Source organism: Rhinopithecus roxellana, chromosome 8 (assembly GCF_007565055.1).
Source record: "Rhinopithecus roxellana isolate Shanxi Qingling chromosome 8, ASM756505v1, whole genome shotgun sequence".
Taxonomy (NCBI): Eukaryota; Metazoa; Chordata; class Mammalia; order Primates; family Cercopithecidae; genus Rhinopithecus; species Rhinopithecus roxellana.
Genome location: NC_044556.1, coordinates 68,222,763 through 68,245,237, shown reverse-complemented (window position 1 = coordinate 68,245,237; position 22,475 = coordinate 68,222,763). Strand labels below are relative to the sequence as shown.

Below are 22,475 nucleotides of genomic sequence, written 5' to 3'. Positions count from 1 at the left end.
TCATATTCAGGCTACTTGAATATTCTTAGCAAGGAAGAAAATATGAAATTTAAATACATTACAAATTGTAATTGAGCTGAACGGTTTGTCTTCAAGATAAATGCCTAACCCCAGTGTCTTGCCCGTAGGGGCCACCTACTGAATGTTTATTTATGTTGAACATTTGAATGAAGAGAGGAAGATGTAGTGGGAAATACACCACTTGAAGAGATGTGTTTAGCAGAGGCCATGCAGCAGTTTCTAAAAAGTAATAACTAAGTCTATTGTACTTTGATTCTTTTTGAAAAATAAAATGCATGCTTGTTCTGTATTATAATTACAGGCTATTCAGGGCCGAAATGAGAGCTGTGACATATCAAAAGAACATACTTCAGAAACTACAGACAGAACACCAAAGCATGATGTTCATCAGATTTGTGATAAAGGTGTTCAACAGGACCTCCATCTAGACATTGAGAAAATAACTGAGACTGGTGCAGTGAAACTCACAGGACAGTGCTCTGGGGAACAGTACCCAGACACCAGTTATGAGACTCCAGGAGAAGACAAAACCCAGGGCTCTTCAGAATGCATGTCTGAATTGTCATTTTCTGGTGCTAACGCTTCGGTACCTATGGATTTCCTGGGGAATCAGGAAAATATCCAAAATCTTCAACTGCGGGTAAAAGAGACATCAAATGAAAATTTGAGATTACTTCATGTGATAGAGGAACGTGACAGAAAAGTTGAAAGTTTGCTAAATGAAATGAAAGAATTAGACTCAAAGCTCCATTTACAGGAGGTACAACTAATGACCAAAATTGAAGCATGCATAGAATTAGAAAAAATAGTTGGGGAGCTTAAGAAAGAAAACTCAGATTTAAGTGAAAAATTGGAATATTTTTCTTGTGATAACCAGGAGTTACTCCAGAGAGTAGAAAGTTCTGAAGGCCTCAATTCTAACTTAGAAATGCGTGCAGATAAATCATCACATGAAGATATCGACGATAACGTAGCCAAGGTGAATGACAGCTGGAAAGAGAGATTTCTTGATGTAGAAAATGAGCTGAGTAGGATCAGATCTGTGAAAGCTAACATTGAGCATCAAGCCCTCTCCCTGGAGGCTGACTTAGAGATAGTTCAAACAGAGAAGCTATGTTTAGAAAAAGATAATGAAAATAAGCAGAAGGTTATTGTCTGCCTTGAAGAAGAACTCTCAGTGGTCACAAGTGAGAGAAACCAGCTTCGTGGAGAATTAGATACTATGTCAAAAAAAACCATGGAACTGGATCAGTTGTCTGAAAAAATGAAGGAGAAAACACAAGAGCTTGAGTCTCATCGAAGTGAGTATCTCCATTGCATTCAGGTGGCAGAGGCAGAGGTGAAGGAAAAGACAGAACTCCTTCAGACTTTGTCCTCTGATGTGAGTGAGCTGTTAAAAGATAAAACTCATCTCCAGGAAAAGCTGCAGAGTTTGGAAAAGGACTCACAGGCACTGTCTTTGACAAAATGTGAGCTGGAAAACCAAATCGCACAACTGAATAAAGAGAAAGAATTGCTTGTCAAGGAATCTGAAAGCCTGCAGACCAGACTGAATGAATCAGATTATGAAAAGCTGAACATCTCCAAGGCCTTGGAGGCCGCGCTGGTGGAGAAAGGTGAGTTCGCGTTGAGGCTGAGCTCAACACAGGAGGAAGTGCATCAGCTGAGAAGAGGCATCGAGAAACTGAGAGTTCGCATTGAGGCCGATGAAAGGAAGCAGCTGCACGTCGCAGAAAAACTGAAAGAACGCGAGCGGGAGAATGATTCACTTAAGGATAAAGTTGAGAACCTTGAAAGGGAATTGCAGATGTCAGAAGAAAACCAGGAGCTAGTGATTCTTGATGCCGAGAATTCCAAAGCAGAAGTAGAGACTCTAAAAACACAAATAGAAGAGATGGCCAGAAACCTGAAAGTTTTCGAATTAGACCTTGTCACATTAAGGTCTGAAAAAGAAAATCTGACAAAACAAATACAAGAAAAACAAGGTCAAGCGTCAGAACTAGACAAGTTACTCTCTTCATTTAAAAGTCTATTAGAAGAAAAGGAGCAAGCGGAGATACAGATCAAAGAAGAATCTAAAACTGCAGTGGAGATGCTTCAGAATCAGTTAAAAGAGTTAAATGAGGCAGTAGCAGCCTTGTGTGGTGACCAAGAAACTATGAAGGCCACAGAACAGAGTCTAGACCCACCAGTAGAGGAAGCACATCAGCTGAGAAATAGCATTGAAAAGCTGAGAGCCCGCCTAGAAACTGATGAAAAGAAGCAGCTCTGTGTCTTAGAACAACTGAAGGAAAGTGAGCATCATGCAGATTTACTCAAGAGTAGAGTGGAGAATCTTGAAAGAGAGCTAGAGATAGCCGGGAAAAACCAAGAGCATGCAGCTCTTGAGGCAGAGAGTTCCAAAGGAGAGGTAGAGACCCTAAAAGCAAAAATAGAAGGGATGACCCGAAGTCTGAGAGAGCTGGAATTAGATCTTGCTACCATAAGGTCAGAAAAAGAAAATCTGACAAACAAATTACAAAAAGAACAAGAACGAATATCTGAATTAGAAATAATAAATTCGTCATTTGAAAATATTTTGCGAGAAAAAGAGCAAGAGAAAGTACAGATGAAAGAAAAATCAAACACTGCCATGGAGATGCTTCAAACACAATTAAAAGAGCTCAATGAGAGAGTGACAGCCCTGCATAATGACCAAGAGGCCTGTAAGGCCAAAGAGCAGAATCTTAGTAGTCAAGTAGATTGTCTTGAACTTGAGAAGGCTCAGTTGCTACAAGGTCTTGATGAGGCCAAAAATAATAATATTGTTTTGCAGTCTTCAGTGAATGGCCTCATTCAAGAAGTAGAAGATGGCAAGCAGAAACTAGAGAAGAAGGATGAAGAAATCAGTAGACTTAAAAATCAAATTCAAGACCAGGAGCAGCTCGTCTTTAGACTATCCCAGGTGGAAGGAGAGCACCAACTTTGGAAGAAGCAAAACTTAGAACTGGGAAATCTGACAGTGGAATTGGAGCAGAAGATCCAAGTGCTACAATCCAAAAATGTCTCTTTGCAGGACACATTAGAAGTGCTGCAGAGTTCTTACAAGAATCTAGAGAATGAGCTTGAATTGACAAAAATGGACAAAATGTCCTTTGTTGAAAAAGTAAGTGGCTCTATCTGTTTATGTTTAAATATGTAGTCATGAGGGAGGAAACCATATTCACTTCTAGACACTGTGAATTATATTTACTTCTAGACAGTGTCTGCTATATTGGGCCAAACTTTGTAAAGGCTTTATGTTTACTGGGTCTTGAATTGCAGAAACATTGAGTGGGCTCTGGCAGTAGTGACTATTCTGGCTGATTCTTTGGGACATGTTCATGGATTGGACCAGGTTTTTAATGTGGCACCTACATATGGGCAAAGCTTTGGTTTATGCACAGTTCCTTGGTCTAATTATATTTCCCTTTCTTAGAGTACATCAGAATACTGGCCTCCCCATACCCACTTGAGACACTGCTATAGAGAGTGTAACAGACATTATCTAGGATCAGAAAGGATCTGCCTGCCTTACTGTGTCTTTTTTGCCTTTGGGACAAAGCACTTTTAAAGATACTGATAGATTTATAACCAACAGAGCACTCATGGCTTCTGGGGTGCGTCTTGGGGATTTCGTGCTTTCAGTCCCTCTTTTATACCTTTTCTTTGTGCAGCCTTCTACTGTGTTAGTTGATGATTAAAGGGAAGATCTGCCATCAAGAGGCTCAATTATTAAAGAAAAATTAAGTTTTGGCCCGGTGAGCTTACCTAGTGATCTAGGAAAGTGATTTTGTCACATTTAATTTTTGCTGAACAAATATTAAAGGAAAAAAAGGAGTATCTAGAAAACGCAATTCATCTCCACCCTGTATTTTCTGAGAATTTCGGGGTTTTGTATACCTTGCAAGAGATGGCAATTAGTATAGACATGATGAGACAAACCATACCATGCTGTTTCACTTCAAGGGGCAAATGCAAACAATAGCTTTTTAACTGTTTTTCACTAATCATAAGCATGTTTCTCGCAGATTAGTATGGCACTGGGGGATCAGTAGAGATCTAAGAACTGATAAACTAAGATACTGCCTGGTATGATAATCTCTGATGTTTAACTTTGATTCAAATTAATACCTTTGTGAAAGATTTTAAGACTTAGCAACATTATCTTTCCTTGTCATTCCTTCCCTTATTGCTATTCTTCTATTAAATCTTTTCTGGGAAGAAAAGGTAAGCTTACCAGTAGGTTTTGAGCATGTTGAGTTGAGTGGATTAGTAAAGGGGGCATTAGCCAGCTTCCATTTTATGATTGAAGGCTAATAAATGGCACAGATATGTTGTATCAGAGTGATTAATCTGATCAAAACACACCACCAAAAAGCAGATTCTAATGAAAGATGAAATTTCAGGTAAACACAATGACTGCAAAGGAAACTGAGCTGCAGAGGGAAATGCATGAGATAGCACAGAAAACAGCAGAGCTGCAAGAAGAACTCAGTGGAGAGAAAAATAGGCTAACTGGAGAGTTACAGTTACTGTTGGAAGAAATAAAGAGCAGCAAAGTAAGTTTTTTGTGACAAATGTTATGATGTGTTAATTCATTGTGCGCACTCTCCTTGTTGGTTTCTGTAAGACCTTCTGTAGTTTACCTATTTTTAGCTCTTGAAAAAAATAACCCTGTGCTTATGTCACAATCAGATTTGTAGTAATCTCTACCATCCAGCACTATCATGAGCCCACAAGGAGTCGTGAGAAGCCTCTGAACACATGAAAATATCTGTCTCAGAGCCCAAATACGTTTTCATAGAAGAGGACCCTTGTACCACATTAATGCACATCAGAAGTAGATCTCATGCTGCTTTCAACAAGTTTATCTGCTTTCCTAGCTTGCCAGAGATTACAGGCTAGAATGTTGCTAGAAACACATTCATTGATCTGCTAAGAACTAGCAGAGTAACAGAACTAAAGTCACAGTTTTAGGCAGGGTTAATGTGGCACATCTATAGCACTTGGGCTGCCACTGCCCAATGCCATTTCCATAGCCGATACTGCTAATTCATACCCTCCCTTTCTTCTGAGTCTCCTAACACTGTGTCCTGGGTAGCTGCTACCATGCAGGGAGAGCTGGCAGATGAAATGAAACCTGTTTGTCATACCTGATTAAATTATAAACTTCCCTATAGCTGTTTAGTCCTCATGCAACTTCATTCCTGAGTAGTAAAGAACAGCAAAATAAGATAGTCATGATTGCGACCCTGAATAATGACAGAAATTTGAAATGATATATGTAATATTCTGTATAAAGAGTTGGAGAAATTTGTTGTTTTCTTTAAATATAGTATTTATGAAAATGGAAAGGTTTTGGCATTGAATCTCAGGAATGGACTTAGAGAATATTCTGGCCATACTGCCTGGAAGGAGTTCCTCTGAATGCTATTTGTGTATTGCGTCTGCTGAAATCTCTTTTGGTGTTGAGTAGCTTGGGAGTCTCCCAAGTGCGTCATTATTGTATTTCATGTATAAGCACTACTGAGAGGAGTAGTTTGGCCTCAGGCCCATACATATGAGTGTGTTAGTTTGCATTGGCTTTATTCATTCATTTATTCATTCTGTAAATAATAAGTGCTAGTAAGGTCAGGGGATAGACTGCTGAACCGTAACTGTCCTGTATTTCCTGCACTGGTACAGCTTACAGTCTAGACACATATTAAATCATGAAATAGGCAACATGTAACAATCATAAGCAGATAAATACTATAAATGAAACAAATAAGATTCTTTGCTGTGGAATAATTGGGATGTGGGGATCAGGGTAGGAAACAACCTAATTTAGATAGGGTGGTTAGCAGATTTAGATAGGGTGGTCAGCAGATGTCACCTGCAAGATGACGAGTCAGCTAGGCAACGAACAGGCAGAGTGGGGAGCCTTCTAGGTCTAGAGAGCAGTGTGGTCAAAGCTCTGAGACTAGAATGATCTTTTTATTTTTTTTAGAAATTGAAAGTAAACCATTGTGGCTGGAGCCAGATGGAAAATGACATGCACAAAGATTGGAGGGGTAGGAAGGGTATGGAGAGGGTAGGAAAGATTTGGGGTGGGAATATTTACTTGGCTAGTTCAACATATAGGGAGTGTTTAGAAATTATGGGAATGGTAGAAAATGATGGAGAAGAGAAGGTGGCTTAGGGCTTAGCCTGAAGGAACTCTAGCACACAAGGTGAGATGGAGGAAGAAGAGCCAGCAAAGAAAACAGAGGGAAGGCTTGATGAGGCAAACCAGGGAGGTGTCATGTTCTGGAAATCAAGAGGAAGGAGTGTCTCGAGGGAGGGAGTGTCTGGGTATAGTGGTTCACGCCTGTAATCCCAGCATTTTGGGAGGCTGAGGTGGGCTAATAGCTTGAGTCCAGAAGTTCAAGACCAGTCTGGGCAACATGGCAAAACTCTGTCTATACAAAAAATACAAAAAAATTAGCCAGACGTGGTGGTGCATTCTTGGGAGGCTGAGGTGGGGGATCACCTGAGCCCTGGAGAGTGAGGCTGCAGCGAGCCATGATTGTGCCACTGCACTCCAGCTTGGGCAACAGAGTGAGACCCTGTCTCAAGAAAACTAAGCCAAACTAACCAACCAAACAACAACAACAGCAACGGCAACAATAACAACAACAACAAAAAAAGGAAGGAGTGGTCAGCAGCCCCAGATACTACTTAGAGGTTGATTGAGATGAGCTCAGAAGAGTGTGCCTTTAATTTGCAGCATGGAGGTTGATGATGCCATGAAAAGCTTTTTTAGGAAAAGCTGGGACGAATCGATTGGAGCAGGTTGAATAATTGAAGATGAGGAAGTAGACACCACACATACAGAAACATACAGAGACAGCTACTTGGGGTCAGGCATGGAGAAGACAAATGCTTCCAGGGTTGGAGTCTGGCCAGTTCTTCACAGTGAAGGGATGGGACAGAAGATTGGAGATATTTGGAAAGAAATTCTTTTAGTGACAGAACTGGGGTCTAAGTTGGTCAAGGAAGAAAATGCAAGGCCAGAGGGGATTTGCTATGAAGATGGTAGTGGTTCTGTTGATGAGGTCAAGAATTATTGCAATGGAAGTACTTTAATAAACAAGGCTGGAAGCATTGGAAGGTGTGGTCCCAGAGTGGTTTATTTGAATTCAAGGTTTCAGGGTTTCTGTGGTCTCTGGATATGACCTAGCGAGGTGGTTGGGCTGGAGCAGAGGAAAGTGTCATTGGAGGTGAAGTCACAATTAAAAGTGAATACATTGCTAAGAATTATAACACTATTCTGTACAGATTTTATCTTGCCCATAAACAATTTTTTTTCCACACAGTGCTCATTATTTCCTAAAAATATTTCCAGGTTCTTAATTGTGAGGAAGTGCTATTATGATTTCATTATTATTTTTCTGGGTAGGATCAATTGAAGGAGCTCACACTAGAAAATAGTGAATTGAAGAAGAGCCTGGATTGCATGCACAAGGACCAGGTGGAAAAGGAAGGGAAAGTGAGAGAGGAAATAGCTGAATACCAGCTACGGCTTCATGAAACTGAAAAGAAACATCAGGCTTTGCTTTTGGAAACAAACAAACAGGTGAAATGTGGGGTTTGGTTACTGGGGGAGCTGGAGAGTGTATTGATCATGGTAAGGCTTCCCCCCCCCCAAAAAAAAGTCAATATTCTGGGTTATTACTGTGCCATATAATCTTATAAAAGGTCTCATATTAACTTCACAATCTTTTCCCCGGGTCTCTCTTTTAGTTTATCAGTTGATTTTTTTTTTTTTTTTTTTTTTTGAGATGGAGTCTCGCTCTATTGCCCAGGATGGAGTGCAGTGGCATGATCTCGACTCACTGCAAACTGCCTCCCGGGTTCACACCATTCTCCTGCCTCAGCCTCCCGAGTAGGTGGGACTACAGGCGCCTGCCACCACGCCCGGCTAATTTTTTGTATTTTTAGTAAAGATGGGGTTTCACCATGTTAGCCAGGATGGTCTCGATCTCCTGACCTCGTGATCCGCCTGCCTCGGCCTCCCAAAGTGCTGGGATTACAGGCTTGAGCCATAGTGCCCGGCCCAGTTGATTTTTTAAAAAGGTATTATTTCCATTTTGGAGTAGAATAATAGAGTTGCAAAGTCGAAATAGTCCTTGGAAAGGCAGGGTTTTTTTGTTGTTTTTCTTTTTGTTTTTCTTTTTTTTTTTTTTTTGAGACTGAGTCTCCCTCTGTCGCCCAGGCTACAGTGCAATGGCACAATCTTGGCCCACTGTAGCCTCCGCCTCCTGGGTTCAAGCAATTCTCCTGTCTTAGCCTCCCGAGTAGCTGGGATTACAGGCGCCCGCCACCACGCCCAGCTAATTTCTGTATTTTTAGTAGAGATGGGGTTTCACCGTGTTGGCCAGGCTAGTCTTGAACTCCTGACCTCGTGATTTGCCCGCCTCGGCCTCCCAAAGCGCTAGGATTACAGGCGTGAGCCACTGCGCCCGGCCGTTTTTTGTTTTTCTTACCATTTTTTTTTTTTTGGCTGTGCCTCCTGGCTAAAGTAACGTTTTGTTTTTTTTTTTTGTTCGTTTGTTTTGCTCTAGTATGAAATAGAAATCCATACATATCGAGAGAAATTGACTTCTAAAGAAGAATGTCTCAGTTCACAGAAGTTGGAGATGGACCTTTTAAAGTCTAGTAAAGAAGAGCTCAATAATTCATTGAAAGCTACTACTCAGGTTTTGGAGGAATTGAAGAAAACCAAGGTGTGTTCACTTTCCTTTGCTTCATGATTTCGAATGGTTTATACAGGTGGTAGTGATTTTAATGGTATTGCATTAAATGTTTTCATTTTTATTTTATGAAAGTTTTTGGTAGTCAAAAATGATGTCATTCATCAGTTCCCTGCTGAGTTATCTTAAAAAAAATCAGTGGGTGATCTACAGTCTCATAGCTTGAATAAGCTATCCATTGCCTCATGCATCCTCTCAAACTAGAGGATGTTAAAGACTTCTTGAGATAAATTTGAAGATCCAGCCACACAGCAGATGAGGGCAGGCCTCTTAAGCTATAGAAAACAGTCTGATGGGCAATTCCAAAGTCTTGAACGAGCTGTCTTCCAACTTCACTGTCACAATACTCACCCTCCTGTGGCTTATGGGGAGATCAAAGTGTGACAGAGCACCTTGGTCAGGCAGACATGTGTGGATATTTTTCTCTTCCTCTTCATGCAAGGATCATAGAGTTTTTTTTTTTTTTAAGGAAGAGTGAAGGTGAACCCTAATCTCGGGATTGCTAGTCTCAAGATGGTACCACTATAATTCTACCTGGAAAAGGAGGTGTTTTGATTCCTATAGATATTTTTTGTAAGATGAATACCCACAGTGTGTAATAGTGAACCTGGGTAATAAATATCTTCCAGCAAAGGTTTTACTTAGAAGACGATTATATTTTTTAAATTTTGACATTAATTGAATATATACAAACAGAAAACTAGGTATAAATTTATTATGTTTATGGCTCTCATACAACTATCAAGGTAAAGGAAATTTACCAATTAAATACAAAGTAGTAAAATTCAAAATCACGTTAATAATTAATGATGTTCTTCTGGTACAAAATGAGATGCTGGGCTTAATAAAGGAAATAAGTAGCACTGTTGAAATAGAATTAAATGGGTCTTAATTCATTTGTGATTGGAATCAGAAGTAGCGAGTTCTGAAAGGGTAAGGTTTACTGCATCATTACTAATAAATAATTTCAAGATGAAGTATACAAAGATGAGATCCAAGCTCTAACAACTACTTGCATACGAATATGATACTGGGTTCTTCTCCATCCCCCATCCCCATTCCCCTTCCTCCTCCAGCTGCTGTTTGGTCGTCCTTTGGAAATTCATGATGCCATATCAGATGGTTTTAGAATTCTGCATTTTAAAATATATTACATAATATAATGCATATGCCATATATAATATCCCAGTGGGATCTGCTATAATATTGCATAATCAAATTCATATTTCTGCAGCAAAATGTGTGGATAGTCTCATGAGGCAGGATAAATAGAGGCTATACATACTGGGCCAGGTGTGATGACTCATGCCTAGAATCCCAGCACTCTGTGGGGCCAGGGCAGGAGGATCACTTGAGGCCAGGAATTTGAGACCAGCCTGGGCAACATAGTGAGACCCCATCTCTAAAAGAAAAAAAAAAAGTGGTGGTGATAGCACGTACCTATAGTCCCAGATACGTGGGAGACTGAAGTGGGAGGATTGCTTGAGCCCAGGAGGTCATGCAGTGAGCCATGATGGTGCCACTGCACTCCAGTCTGGGTGACAGAGGGAGATCTTGTCTTAAAAATAAATAAATGAATTAATAAAGACTGTAAACACCTTTATATCTGTTCAGGTTGGGTTTTGCCTCTAAATCATTTTCATAGCTCTTTTTTTGATTTGGGAATTGTGAATAAGAATATGAACTTGTACCACTGAGAAGTATATGAGGACACAATTCTCCCATCATTCCATTGTCTTTCTACTTGAGCCATAATACAATTTAAATTTGTATAGTGAGCTCTAATATCATTTGGCCTTCACGTGGTATAGCTAAAACAAATACCAAGGCAGGTGTTGAAACTGTAACAGTGCAATTAGAAATGGGAACACAATTCTCTCATTGAGAATTTTGGACTCACCAAGAAAGTGTTCCTTGTCTGCCTGCCCAGTAATCCAGTGTGATTCCCACTGGATAAATACAGACATAGTGGGCACTTAGTATAGACATCTCAGGAACCATAGTTTATACTTGTGATACTAAGAAAGAGAATGACAAAACCACATTCTCAACTGGGGAGACTTAGGAAACTGAGTAGAGAAGGTGAATGGTTTTGTGCATCTTTAGATGTTTTGTATTGAATCTAATAATTCTTAAATTTACAGTATATGAATCTTATATCTCATAATTATTTTTCCATATACTTATAAAAAGAAATTCAAGTTTTTAAATGGAATTACTTTCATTTTGTAGATGGACAATCTAAAATATGTAAATCAGTTGAAGAAGGAAAATGAACGTGCCCAGGGGAAAATAAAGTTGTTGATCAAATCCTGTAAACAACTGGAAGAGGAAAAGGAGATATTGCAGAAAGAACTGTCTAAACTTCAAGCTGCACAGGAGAAGCAGAAAATAGGTGGGTGTTAACTGGGGCACATCAGCTAGCCAGCACTCTTTTCCAATAGTGGAATAACACATGGTGTGCGTGCTTAGGAACTATTTTTAGTGCTGTGCTCTATTACTGAGTGCTGATTTTTTACCATTAATCCATTTTCCAATTTCTGAATTTTGTGCTTATCTTGGGATCATTATAGAACTCAGAATGAAGCCTTTTTTTGTTTTGGTTTTAAGACAGGGTCTTGCTGTGTCACCCAGACGGGAGTACAGTGGTGCCATTATGGCTCATTGCAGCCTCAACCTCCAAGGGATCCTCTCACCTCAGCCTCCCGAGTAGCTGGAGCTATGTAGGCAGGCGCCACCACGCCCGACTAATTTTTTTATTTTTTGTAGAGACAAGGTTTTTTCATGTTGCCCAGGCTGGTCTTGAATTTCTAGGCTCAAGCAATCTGCCCACCTCGGCCTCCCAAAGTGCTGGGATTACAGGCAGGAGCCACCATGCCTGACCCGAATGAAGCCATTTTGAAATAGAATTATCGAATCTTCTGTTCTATAAAACATGCAAAAAAAACATGGTGGTACCTTTTGCTCATGAGCCATTCTAAGAAGAGTTTTTCATGTTGATGTTCAGTTGCGTGGTTTCTTTGTCAATAGATTGGCATCAGAGTTGGCTTTGGTAATTTATAAATAGCTGATTCTGGTTATCCTCAGTCTGTTGTATGGGTCAACTAAAGGGAACGGGTGAGGGTGGGAGGCATATTTTTAGTTGTGTGGGAAAATAGAAAAGGAAAGAAATGATAACTCTCATTGTCACTTTTATCCACTTATGCCCCTGGATTGCCATGTGCTTACTGTATGGATAGATGATGACAAGCATAATCTGACTGGCTTCCCTGGTCTGTAGCGTGGCAGGGTGTGGGTCAACAGTCTTCCCTGTTGGAAACAGTGCTCAGGGTAGATTGGGGCTTCAGGGGATTTTTCTAATGGATTTAATAACACCCATGGCAGCTACAAGTTGACCAAGATTCCCACCTTTATAGTGTTCCCCTAAACCCTTGTTCGTCAGACCCTGCCTTGTCTTCAAATACTTTCAGAGGTTTTTTGGAATTTGCCTGATCATTTGTTAGAATCTTGTCTCCCAAAGCCATACAACAGAAGCTTCATAATCTTTACTGATTTCTGTTCACCCACTTATGGTAGACAGAATGGACTGGGGAAAATAAGGATGTAAAAAATGGATTTATTTAATTGCACATAACTGGCGCTACAAGAAGGTTTAGTGAGTTTACTGAAATACGAGTTTGAGATTTTGGTGGGTTTTATTTAAGCTGTCCCAAGGAATGTCACAGGACTAGAATATCTACCTTGATGTGATATGATACCTCCCAAACAAAAGTTGTTTGAACTATAAGAACATATACTGTTATATCTCCCCTACCCCTTCAAAAAAAATCAAAGAAAGAACACGTCTAAGATTGTCTGCTTCACGATGCCCATTGTTAACTAGAGAAGCGTCAAGTCACACATGATGTGTTGCTTTACTTTGGACAGGTACTGTTGTGGGTACCAAGGTCGATGAATTAACAACTGAGATCAAAGAACTGAAAGAGGCTCTTGAAGAAAAAACCAAGGAGGCAGACGAATACTTGGATAAGTACTGTTCCTTGCTTATAAGCCATGAAAAGTTAGAGAAAGCTAAAGAGATGTTAGAGACACAAGTGGCCCATCTCTGTTCACAGCAATCTAAACCAGATTCCCGAGGGTCTCCTCTGCTAGACCCAGTTGTTCCAGGACCATCTCCAATCCTTTCTGCTGCTGAAAAGAGGTTATCATCTGGCCAGAAAAAAGCTTCAGGCAAGAGGCAAAGGTCCAGTGGGATGTGGGAGAATGGTAGAGGACCAACACCTTCTACCTCAGAGACCTTTTCTAAAAAAAGCAAGAAAGCAGTCATGAGTGGTATTCACCCTGCAGAAGACACAGAAGGTACTGAGTTTGAGCCAGAGGGACTTCCAGAAGTTGTAAAGAAAGGTATGCCTAATTTTAAAACAAAATTATTTGTGTTCTTTTGAAATTCCGTATAATGGTTCACATATAAAAAGACAAAAGTATTTGCTTTTTTACATTATTGTGCAATAATCTCATTGATGTTCATAAACAATAGTCTGCTTTTAAATGGATGAGGCATATATTTTCCTCTGGGATCTCATTATTTGTGTCGTATTAACAAAAGAGCTGGTAGATTGGTAAAATGACTGTCTAAAATCTGTTTAGAATTTGTTATTTGAATGCTGAAAAAAATCATTAAATCAAGGACGCCCTTCAGGGTTTCCTACCCTTTGGTCATGTCTGACCTAGCTAGCAGGTGAGCTGGAGGGTCCACCCTGTGATGCTGGCCGCCTGGCTGGAGCCACTGACTACACTTTGTTTTGTTTTTTTAAACTTGGTTTTCTCCCAAGTCTGGCCCAAGGACTGGTGCCAGTCTAGGAACTGTTTGTTATTGGTTCCTGACTGAAACAATGTATTGTAATTAAGTAGGACTTTAGAAATTTTTATAGCAACTTGATATTTTTGTAACATCCAAGCACAGATCATTTTTTCTATTGATTTGTTCTCATTATATTATACAAAAATACTATTCCACAGCAGATTGGAAATTCTTTCACCCCCCTCCGCCCCCAAATATCTAAACTGATTCTTTGCCAGAGATGGTTTGAAAAGCATTGTTCTGAGTAACTCTAGCCCCAAAATAGTTATCTATCTCTCACTGGTAATTTTTATATGTAGTTAAAGTGTGAAAAACAAAATCAAATGCTGCTTTAGTTAGCCCTGAATGCAGTTCTGGAGTGTGTGTTGATACATTAACTCTTAGTATCCCTGGGATTGACTTTCTTTCCTGGGTCATCAAAAGTCACGTCACTTCCTTCTATGGAAAGAGACCACGTGAGTGACTGTGAAATCACCTTTAGGAAGGTTTCTCTCCTCCCACCTACATGAGAGTGCTCGCCTGAAGTAGCTGTTACCATTTTACACTTTCCCCCTTTAAACAAGCACTTGCCTTTCTTTTATATATATATTTTATTTTTCCATTGTACTGCCCTTTTTCCCCCAACCCAATTTTACAATAAGGCCTGCTGGCATTCTTTAGATCTTAGAAAAATGTAAAGTAAAACATCCATGTAGAAGATAGAAGCAGAAAAAACTTTTTCTGTGTAGTATTATTTTCCCCTTCTTCTCCCATTGTTATTTTCTATGTTTCTAATAAGAGAAAACCTGTTAGTTACTTGATTCAATTTGGTGACTCCCAGAGCAACTGTGAAGTGTAGTCCATTGACCAAAGTGGCTAGGACAAAGTATTTTTTGGAGTTTACACTATCCTTGTTAAAACCACCTAATGAATATCTTTTCCATTGTAGATAGAATTGGACCTAGCAGCGCTGACAGTTAGCTTTTTTGCCCTTAGGGTTTGCTGACATCCCGACAGGAAAGACTAGCCCATATATCCTGCGGAGAACAACCATGGCAACCCGGACCAGCCCCCGCCTGGCTGCACAGAAGTTAGCGCTATCCCCACTGAGTCTCGGCAAAGAAAATCTTGCAGAGTCCTCCAAACCAACAGCTGGTGGCAGCAGATCACAAAAGGTAAACTACCATCAACATCCCTCTACTGTTTGAGATCCAGAAAATTGCAGTGATTACCTGGGTGAGGATTGGACACTGTACTCCCTGATTCAGGAGCCCTTTCAAAAAGTCTGACCTTCTTGGTGTGGTGTAAGTCAGTCAGTAGTGAGCAAGTGACCGGGTGAGCATTACAGTATCAGGGTACATGATCTCATCCTTGAGTCAACAGGCCATTTATACGTAGTTTGATGGAAAATGGCATTGTTACATTAAAAACTCACTGGATTTCTAAGAAAGTTTCAGGTGTTACTGATGAAGGATTTGAAGAGGTAATTTTCCTTTTTGCCACTGGTATTAGTTTCAAACTTTACTCTCACTTATCTGCCCCCAGCTGTGAATTTTTTTATTGTTTTTATTAATCCTTTATTTTAAAAAAGGAAGCACATATTTCAATAGATATCTAACGAAAGGAACTCTGTTTATGGATTTCTTTCTCTATTTTGATTGTTGAGGATACAACAGGATCTTAGTGACCTCTGTGCACCCTACAACGTCCCAGAAGATGTTATGTAGAGCATAGAGAATATTTGCTTAACAGATCTTTATTCCTGTTACTATGATCCATACCAGCAGCTACCATTTAAGTATGCATAGTATATGCATTGTATTTATCTTTCTCATTTTATTGAACTCTCACAGTAAGTGGTATTATAAAAGAGTGAAGATCGTGAGGCTCATAAAGATTTAACCTCCCAGTGTGAACCCCTGCTTCCTCTCAACTCCACAGTCTTGATCTTTCTACGATACCAGTGTTTGTCAGACTGGGGACTAGGAATATTTTTGCAAGTTGCTGGAATAGCTTCAAAGAGTTTGAACAGTCTGTGATTTTACCTTGATTGCTCACTTGTCAGAGTTTGATCAAGTATGCGATCTGATAACCTTGAGCCAGAAAACAAAGCTTTGAAAGTGTAATAACCCCTATTTGTGTAATGTGATAATTCCTAAGTGAGCAAACATGTTCTTAGGATTTGGGATACCAAATATGAACACATTGGTGGTTACATGTGGGCGATCTAAAGAGTATAATATATTTAGATTTCTTAATCTGAACATCACAACAACAGATTTGCAAATTTATTTTTGTTGATGTATAAGAGCTATAAGCATTAAGGAGTTATACTTAGTAATGAATTTGTTCATAATATACATTATAATAAAGTTTTTATTCAAGTATGAAGAAGAATGATCTGAGATTTTCTTTCACTGAAGTGGACCCATTTGTTACTCTTATTAGAAATATTCTACCATTTTCTGCAATTTTTTCTCCCCTCCCCTACCAAATTCTCTCTCTCACTCACGTTTGGATTTAATTTTTGCATGCTGCCAACAACAAAATACTGAAGTATATACTGGAGAATATATATTTAATATACTGAATGTACTGACTTTCCAATGAACATGAGAACAGCTTCTCCTTTAAGCAACTAGTGTCTCTAAACAGTGGAGCTACCAAACTTGTCCAAAGCTGCCAACTACAAGATATCTACTGGATACTGGATACAGGAGGAGTCAGGTTTAGGGTCCTGATATGGGCCATACCATTTTCTTAGAAGGGTAACTGGGAGCCACCCTTTCCCAAACCTCAGTAAAAAGTAACATCCATTCCTGTTGTCTCACACTTATGGAGATCAAATGAAGTATTTGTCCTACTCTCTTGGAACAGAAAACCATGACATACAGCTGGTACTCTGTGCCTCCACTCTTTTTAGGTAACTCACTTTATTGTAATCTCTTGTTTAAGTATCTGTGTTCTGATTTACAATCTGAGTTCTGTGAGGTTACTGATTACATCTATAGTTTATGTCTAATGCAGTGTCTGAGATTCAACAAATACTCAATGAATGAATGAATGGAACTGTGAATGTCCTGAAGTGATTGCATTAATAGATGTTTATAAAGGCATGCTAGGAAATGGTCTTATGAAATCATCACGAGTCATTTTTTTTTCTTTTGTGAAGAACTGAGGATGAAAGCAGTTTGCATGTGGCCTTCAGACTTACTATCTAGGAAAAAGAGCTTTGCACGCTAGGGGGCCTGCTCTCCTCACTCCTGTTGAATTTGCTGAGTAGGGAGTAGTAACCATGGTTTCTGTAGATTTTGTTCAGTGCATTAGCTACATGCTGTTCAGTAGGCACCAGCAGTTATGAATTGCTAAGCAATGTTGTGCACTTGCAAAAGTGGAGGGGGGCCTTTTGAGAGCAGTTGTAAGAGACTTCATGATTAGATTCAAACTCTTCAAAACCTAGCCCAGTAATTTTTAATTTAATTCAGCCTTCTCTGAGTCGCCCTGTAAAATGCTTGCTGCCTCATCTTTTAAACGTATTTCATCACTTAGTTTGAAAAATCTAGAACAAGGTATTATTTCCCAAAGCAGTTGCTTAGAAACTCAGGGTTGTGAGTTCTCCTTTGAGGTAACTGGCTGGGTGATGAGAGACAGTTTCCTAGGTCATTTAGCAAGACCTTTAGTGACATCTGACAAGTTCAAAGGGGAAAAAATGGGCAAAATGCACATTAGGTAAGGATCATTCTCTATTATGTCACTGGGATGGATAAGCTCAGGAACCCCCCGTTTGTTGGGAACAAGGGAGACAGCAATTGTAGACCTGATCTCCTGAACCTGGGCTTTGCGATCAGTTCCGGAGGACCGGCTAGTAAGCTGTAGAGCCCATCATGGATGGTGGATGTTAGTTTTGTGGGGGTCTTGCATTTTTTTCCTACTTGTGAGGGTCATTTTCACTGAACTATCTGCATATTTGCCCTCTCCCTATTACAATTGCAGAATCATTTATAAGACAATTAGAGTATGCATGCATGCACTATTTTTTTTCCTCTTTTGTGTTATTCTAGGAGGATGTACTATCTTAATAAATTAAATACTTGGTGAATTTAACTTTGTCTGGTTAGAGACCATTCTGAAGTTAACTAACCAACAGGAGAGTCAAATCCACAGTTTAAATTCTGATCACAACTACAGTGTCTTCAATTTAGTATCAGAAATTGAGTCTAGAGGGGAGAAGCCAAAAAGAGTGGACATTAGCCATTTGATTGGGATAAAGAGTCTTACAGGCCCAAACTTTCTATTTCCTATGGGGTATCTGTCTCTTTTTCTCTTTTTAAATGGCAAACCTACAGATTTGTTTCTTGTACATCTGGTGGGTTCCAGGGAAACCTTGTCTTTGGAATCACTATTTCTCTTTAAAAAAAAAAAAAAAAGTACCAGCAAAACTCTGTTTTATTTTTTTCCTTCAACTTTCCATGGATGGTAATTTTCCATGAAGTCCTGACCTTCCAAGGCTGTGTCTTTTCAGTGTCCTGGACACACTCTGAGGGAGAAGTGAGCTTTCCTGGGATTTGATCTGTTGGCCGGATTTACTATGTTTCATGTAATGAAAAGTATTTAACTCCTTTTTTCAAACCACATGCTTCCTATGGAAAGAATATAAATGGGAAAATAATTTTCATTCCCTTTTCTTCTTGCATCAGAAGGAGATCCCTGGAAGTCAGTTGCTGAGGGAGTGTCTGTCACGTAGTTACTTCTCAGCGTCTGTGCTGGACACAGATCCTTGTGTCCATTATGCAAGAGGCCCTTCTCCTTTCTCTTTGAAAAATCTTCCTATTTGAATCTTCCACTCTTGCCTTTAACTTTGGTTAGGTGAAACTTTCCTATACTTCATTTTTCTTGCTCTTTTTTCTCTTTTTTGACCCTGTATCTTTTTTCACTACTATATAAATTTCATTTTTTTGTTTTGTTTGTTTTTTTAAATCTTGCTGTGTCCCCCAGGCTGGAGTGCAGTGTCACTATTGCAGCTCACTGTAGCCTCAAACTCCTGGGCTCAAGCGATCCTCCTTCCTCAGCCTCCTGAGTAGCTGGGATTATAGATGTGAGCCACTAAGCCTGACCCAATTTCAAAAAGTCTTCACTCACCAGCTCACCAGTTACCTCACCCTCTCATCTACTTAAAGTCTCAAATTTTCTGAGATATCTTTTTCTCTTAAAAGGCAGGATGTTTGAGAGGGGATTTATTCTTCTGGACTTTATTGTGAGATAGCTGTCTTTCTACTCTAGTCCAAATTCAATATGGAAACAACCAGCCACAAAGGGAGAATGATTAAAATACCCTGAACAGGTCCTCAGTCATTTTAAAATTTTCCACCCTGTGGAGGTAGTATTACTCATTTGGGTTATACTTGTTTTAAACCACAGGAATGGCTAGTTAGGACAACGGAGGCAGGTTTTTCACTTAGGAATTCATTAGACGTGTACCATGTGGTCAAGCATGTTGTGGGCACTAGAGATACGTAGGTAAATAGGGCATAGTCTTTGCCATTAGAGGTGCCATGGGAAGTCTGATGACTTTAGTTAGAGATTGTCCCTGATATCCTCCTGACTTGTCTTTTAGGTGGGGCCTGTTCTCAGGGAAGAGGAAATACTACAATTATATATAACTCCTAGAGAAGAAGAACTTAATTTAAAACTTAGTGACATAGTGCTTTATTTTTCATGTTGTGGAAATGTGAGTGTGATTGAACCTCTAACAGAGATGTTTGTATTGCAGGTCAAGGTTGCTCAGCAGAGCCCAGTGGATTCAGACACCATCCTCCGAGAACCCACCACGAAATCTCTCCCGGTCAATAATCTTCCTGCGAGAAGTCCGACTGACAGCCCCAGAGAGGGCCTGAGGGTCAAGCGAGGCCGACTCGCCCCCAACCCCAAAGCTGGACTGGAGCCCAAGGGCAGTGAGAACTGTAAGGTCCAGTGAAGACACTTTGTGTGTCGGTACCCCTGGGAGGCGCCAGTCATTGAATAGATAAGGCTGTGCCTACAGGACTTTTCTTTAGCCAGGGAGAGCTTTATCAGTGAGGAGAAAACAATTCCTTAGAAGTCTTGAATATATTGTACTGTTTAGATCTCCCATGTGTAAGTATTGAAAAAGTTTGGAAGCACTGATCACCTATTAGCATTGACATTCCTCTACTGTAGTGTAAATAGTATAAAGCTATGTGTATAAAGCTTTTTGGTAATATGTTACAATTAAAATGACAAGCACTATATAACAATGTCTTTGTATGTGGATTTTACACTAAAAAAATGCAGAACACATTTTATACTTCCAATTAACAGCTCCTAGGAAAATGTAGACTTTTGCTTTATGATATTGTATCTGTAGTATTAGGCATGGAATAGTTTTGGATCAGGAATTTCTCAGAGCTGAGTAAAATGAAGGAAAAGCGTGTTACATGTTTTTAAGGAAAACATGCACACATATACATGTAGGAGTGTTTATCTTTCTCTTGCAATCTGTTTTAGACATCTTTGCTTATGTAACCTGTACATATGTGTGTGTGGGTATGTATTTATTTCCAATTAGGGCTGCAGCGTTCCTAGAGGTGTGCTATACCATGTGTCTGTCATTGTGCTTTTTTCTGTTTTTAGACCAATTTTTTACAGCTCTTTGGTATGCATTCTCGTATCTGGTGATGTATTAACATGTAGCCTTTGTTTTCTAATAAAATAGTCACCTTTGTTTTCTGTAAGAGTGATTCCTAAGTGTAAAGGTATTACGAATATTGGTACTATTTCTTGCTAACTACAACAGCCTCTTATACAAGTAAAAATGTTTGAACGAATGATACAGATCTTTAAACAAACGATCCTAGCATATTTAGTTGTATTAAAAGACACAATTTGGAATATGGGTCATAAGGAGTATGTGGGAATATAAGACGTCCAGCCCAGTGCCTCCTACATTCTGTGTCCCCATTAAACCACATCATCAAGGATACAGGTATGTCGTGTTTCCTAGCTTACTTATTGATGATAACAGAGTTTTGAAAGCATGCAGGCATTATGAGCCATGTCAGATCCAAAAACACTTGAACAAGTTCTTGCATCTTTGAATCAGGGTAAAAAAGTTTCCGAGGACATGCGCTAGTAAAAGATCATTTGTTCTTGGCTTTCAGTCCAGATTGATGCACAAACCTCGATAAGCACCATCATTTATATTTAAAAGTTGTCCTTTGCAAGGTGGCCTCTGTTGTTGGATAATGCTTCAATAATATTAAGCTACTTAGTATTCATCAGCTGAAAGTGATATCCTGACTTTCCTCTTGTTTCTTCAGTTGCTTGGAGTTGAGGTCTGGTGCAATATCCTCACCATAAATCATCCCAGGGCCACCATGTGCTCAAGGGCATGACCCCAAGCAGACATTGTTGGGATTAAGCCATCAGCTTTATTGGCTGTCTCCAGCGACTGGAAGATTCCACTGAGTAGGCTTTGTTGGGTAGCGTCATGGGTCCTTGAAAGCATCTCTTCGTTTGTTCCTAGGTGTGCCATAGCTGCTGCTCTTATTACTTGGATACTAGCCTTTTTTTTTTTTTTTTTTTTTTTTTTTTGATACGGAGTCTTGCTCTATTGCTAGGCTGGAGTGCAGTGGCATGATCTCGGCTCACTGCAAACTCCGCCTCCCAGGTTCATGCCATTCTCCTGCCTCAGCCTCCCAGGTAGCTGGGACTACAGGCATGTGCCACCACGCCTGGCTAATTTTTTTGTATTTTTAGTAGAGATGGAGTTTCATCATGCTGGCCAGGCTGGTCTCGACCATTTTTATAATTGTAGAGAATTGTTCAAAATCTTGTAAGTGGAGAGCCATGACATTATTCTTTTCCTCAAGATAACAATACTGTATGTTCTGCTATGAGCTGAGCTGCATATGGGATGAAAAGTAGACATGCTACTGTTCCAAATTTGAAGTACCTTATAAACCAGTTGAGTCATGAGTGAGATCCCTGCTGACAAATCATATGGGAAAATGAATCAAGTTCAGAGATCTGGGAATCAGATTCTCATCTGTACAATGAGGAGCTTGGTTGAGATGATTCTTTTACCATAAATGTTGTATAAGAGCTGAAATGGACCTTTGTGTTACTGGGAGTTGCTGGCAGTCTAAGGGGACTGCATCTTCAATAAGAAAGAAATAGAAACCAAACTTTAAATGTAGCCTGATTTCTATTTCTTGAGACACACCTCCCCTCACCCTCTCACTTGCCTTCTTTGAGATTTATTTGTGATTTTTCTCATTTGATCCCAGTTTATTTATTTTGTTGGGCCTACTAAATTTTCGCAGATTTGTTTGCACCTGGGAAGAAGTTGGGGCACTTCTTCCTGGGGACCCCCTAACTCAAGGAGGGGAGACCTCTTCCACCTTCCAACTGGTTTGAGTCTGCAAACGTTTCTAACTTCTTTTAGCATGACTCAGCACCAATTGTTATTTTAGAATTTCCAGGTTCTTCCAGAATCCTTCAGGCTGTGGGCAATATGTCATGAAAGAAATTTAAATAGTAAATAAACTGATGAGTTCTTGTAAGCCATAGGTTTATTGCACCACAGTCAGAAGTTGCACTGATCATTAGCATGTTTTTCATATTTCTCTTCTGTAGTTAAGGAGGGGGATACAATTATTTTTGAAGAGGACAGTAAGTACCTAAAATTGTTAACTACCACTTGGTAGTTGAGTATGTGCTCTCCCGCTTCTGTTCACATAAGCGGTCTTCTCTTTGAAGGGGAAGGGGTTGTATGCTAATTCACTGAGGAGAGAAGAGAGCCT

General features: G+C 39.7%; 1 protein-coding gene across 1 annotated transcript in view; it reads left to right on the top strand.

Annotated features, from left to right (window-relative positions):
* The window catches only part of CENPF (centromere protein F), a 57,074-nt gene extending 36,669 nt beyond the window's left edge, over nucleotides 1-20,405 (top strand). Inside the window, exons 13-20 of the mRNA XM_030936685.1 lie at nucleotides 323-3,166; nucleotides 4,449-4,601; nucleotides 7,463-7,639; nucleotides 8,628-8,789; nucleotides 11,049-11,211; nucleotides 12,744-13,220; nucleotides 14,653-14,831; nucleotides 19,427-20,405. Coding sequence (XP_030792545.1) covers nucleotides 323-3,166; nucleotides 4,449-4,601; nucleotides 7,463-7,639; nucleotides 8,628-8,789; nucleotides 11,049-11,211; nucleotides 12,744-13,220; nucleotides 14,653-14,831; nucleotides 19,427-19,630 — 4,359 coding nt within the window. The 3' untranslated portion in view covers nucleotides 19,631-20,405. The remainder of the gene's footprint in view (nucleotides 1-322; nucleotides 3,167-4,448; nucleotides 4,602-7,462; nucleotides 7,640-8,627; nucleotides 8,790-11,048; nucleotides 11,212-12,743; nucleotides 13,221-14,652; nucleotides 14,832-19,426) is intronic.
* The last annotated feature ends 2,070 nt before the right edge of the window (nucleotides 20,406-22,475 follow it).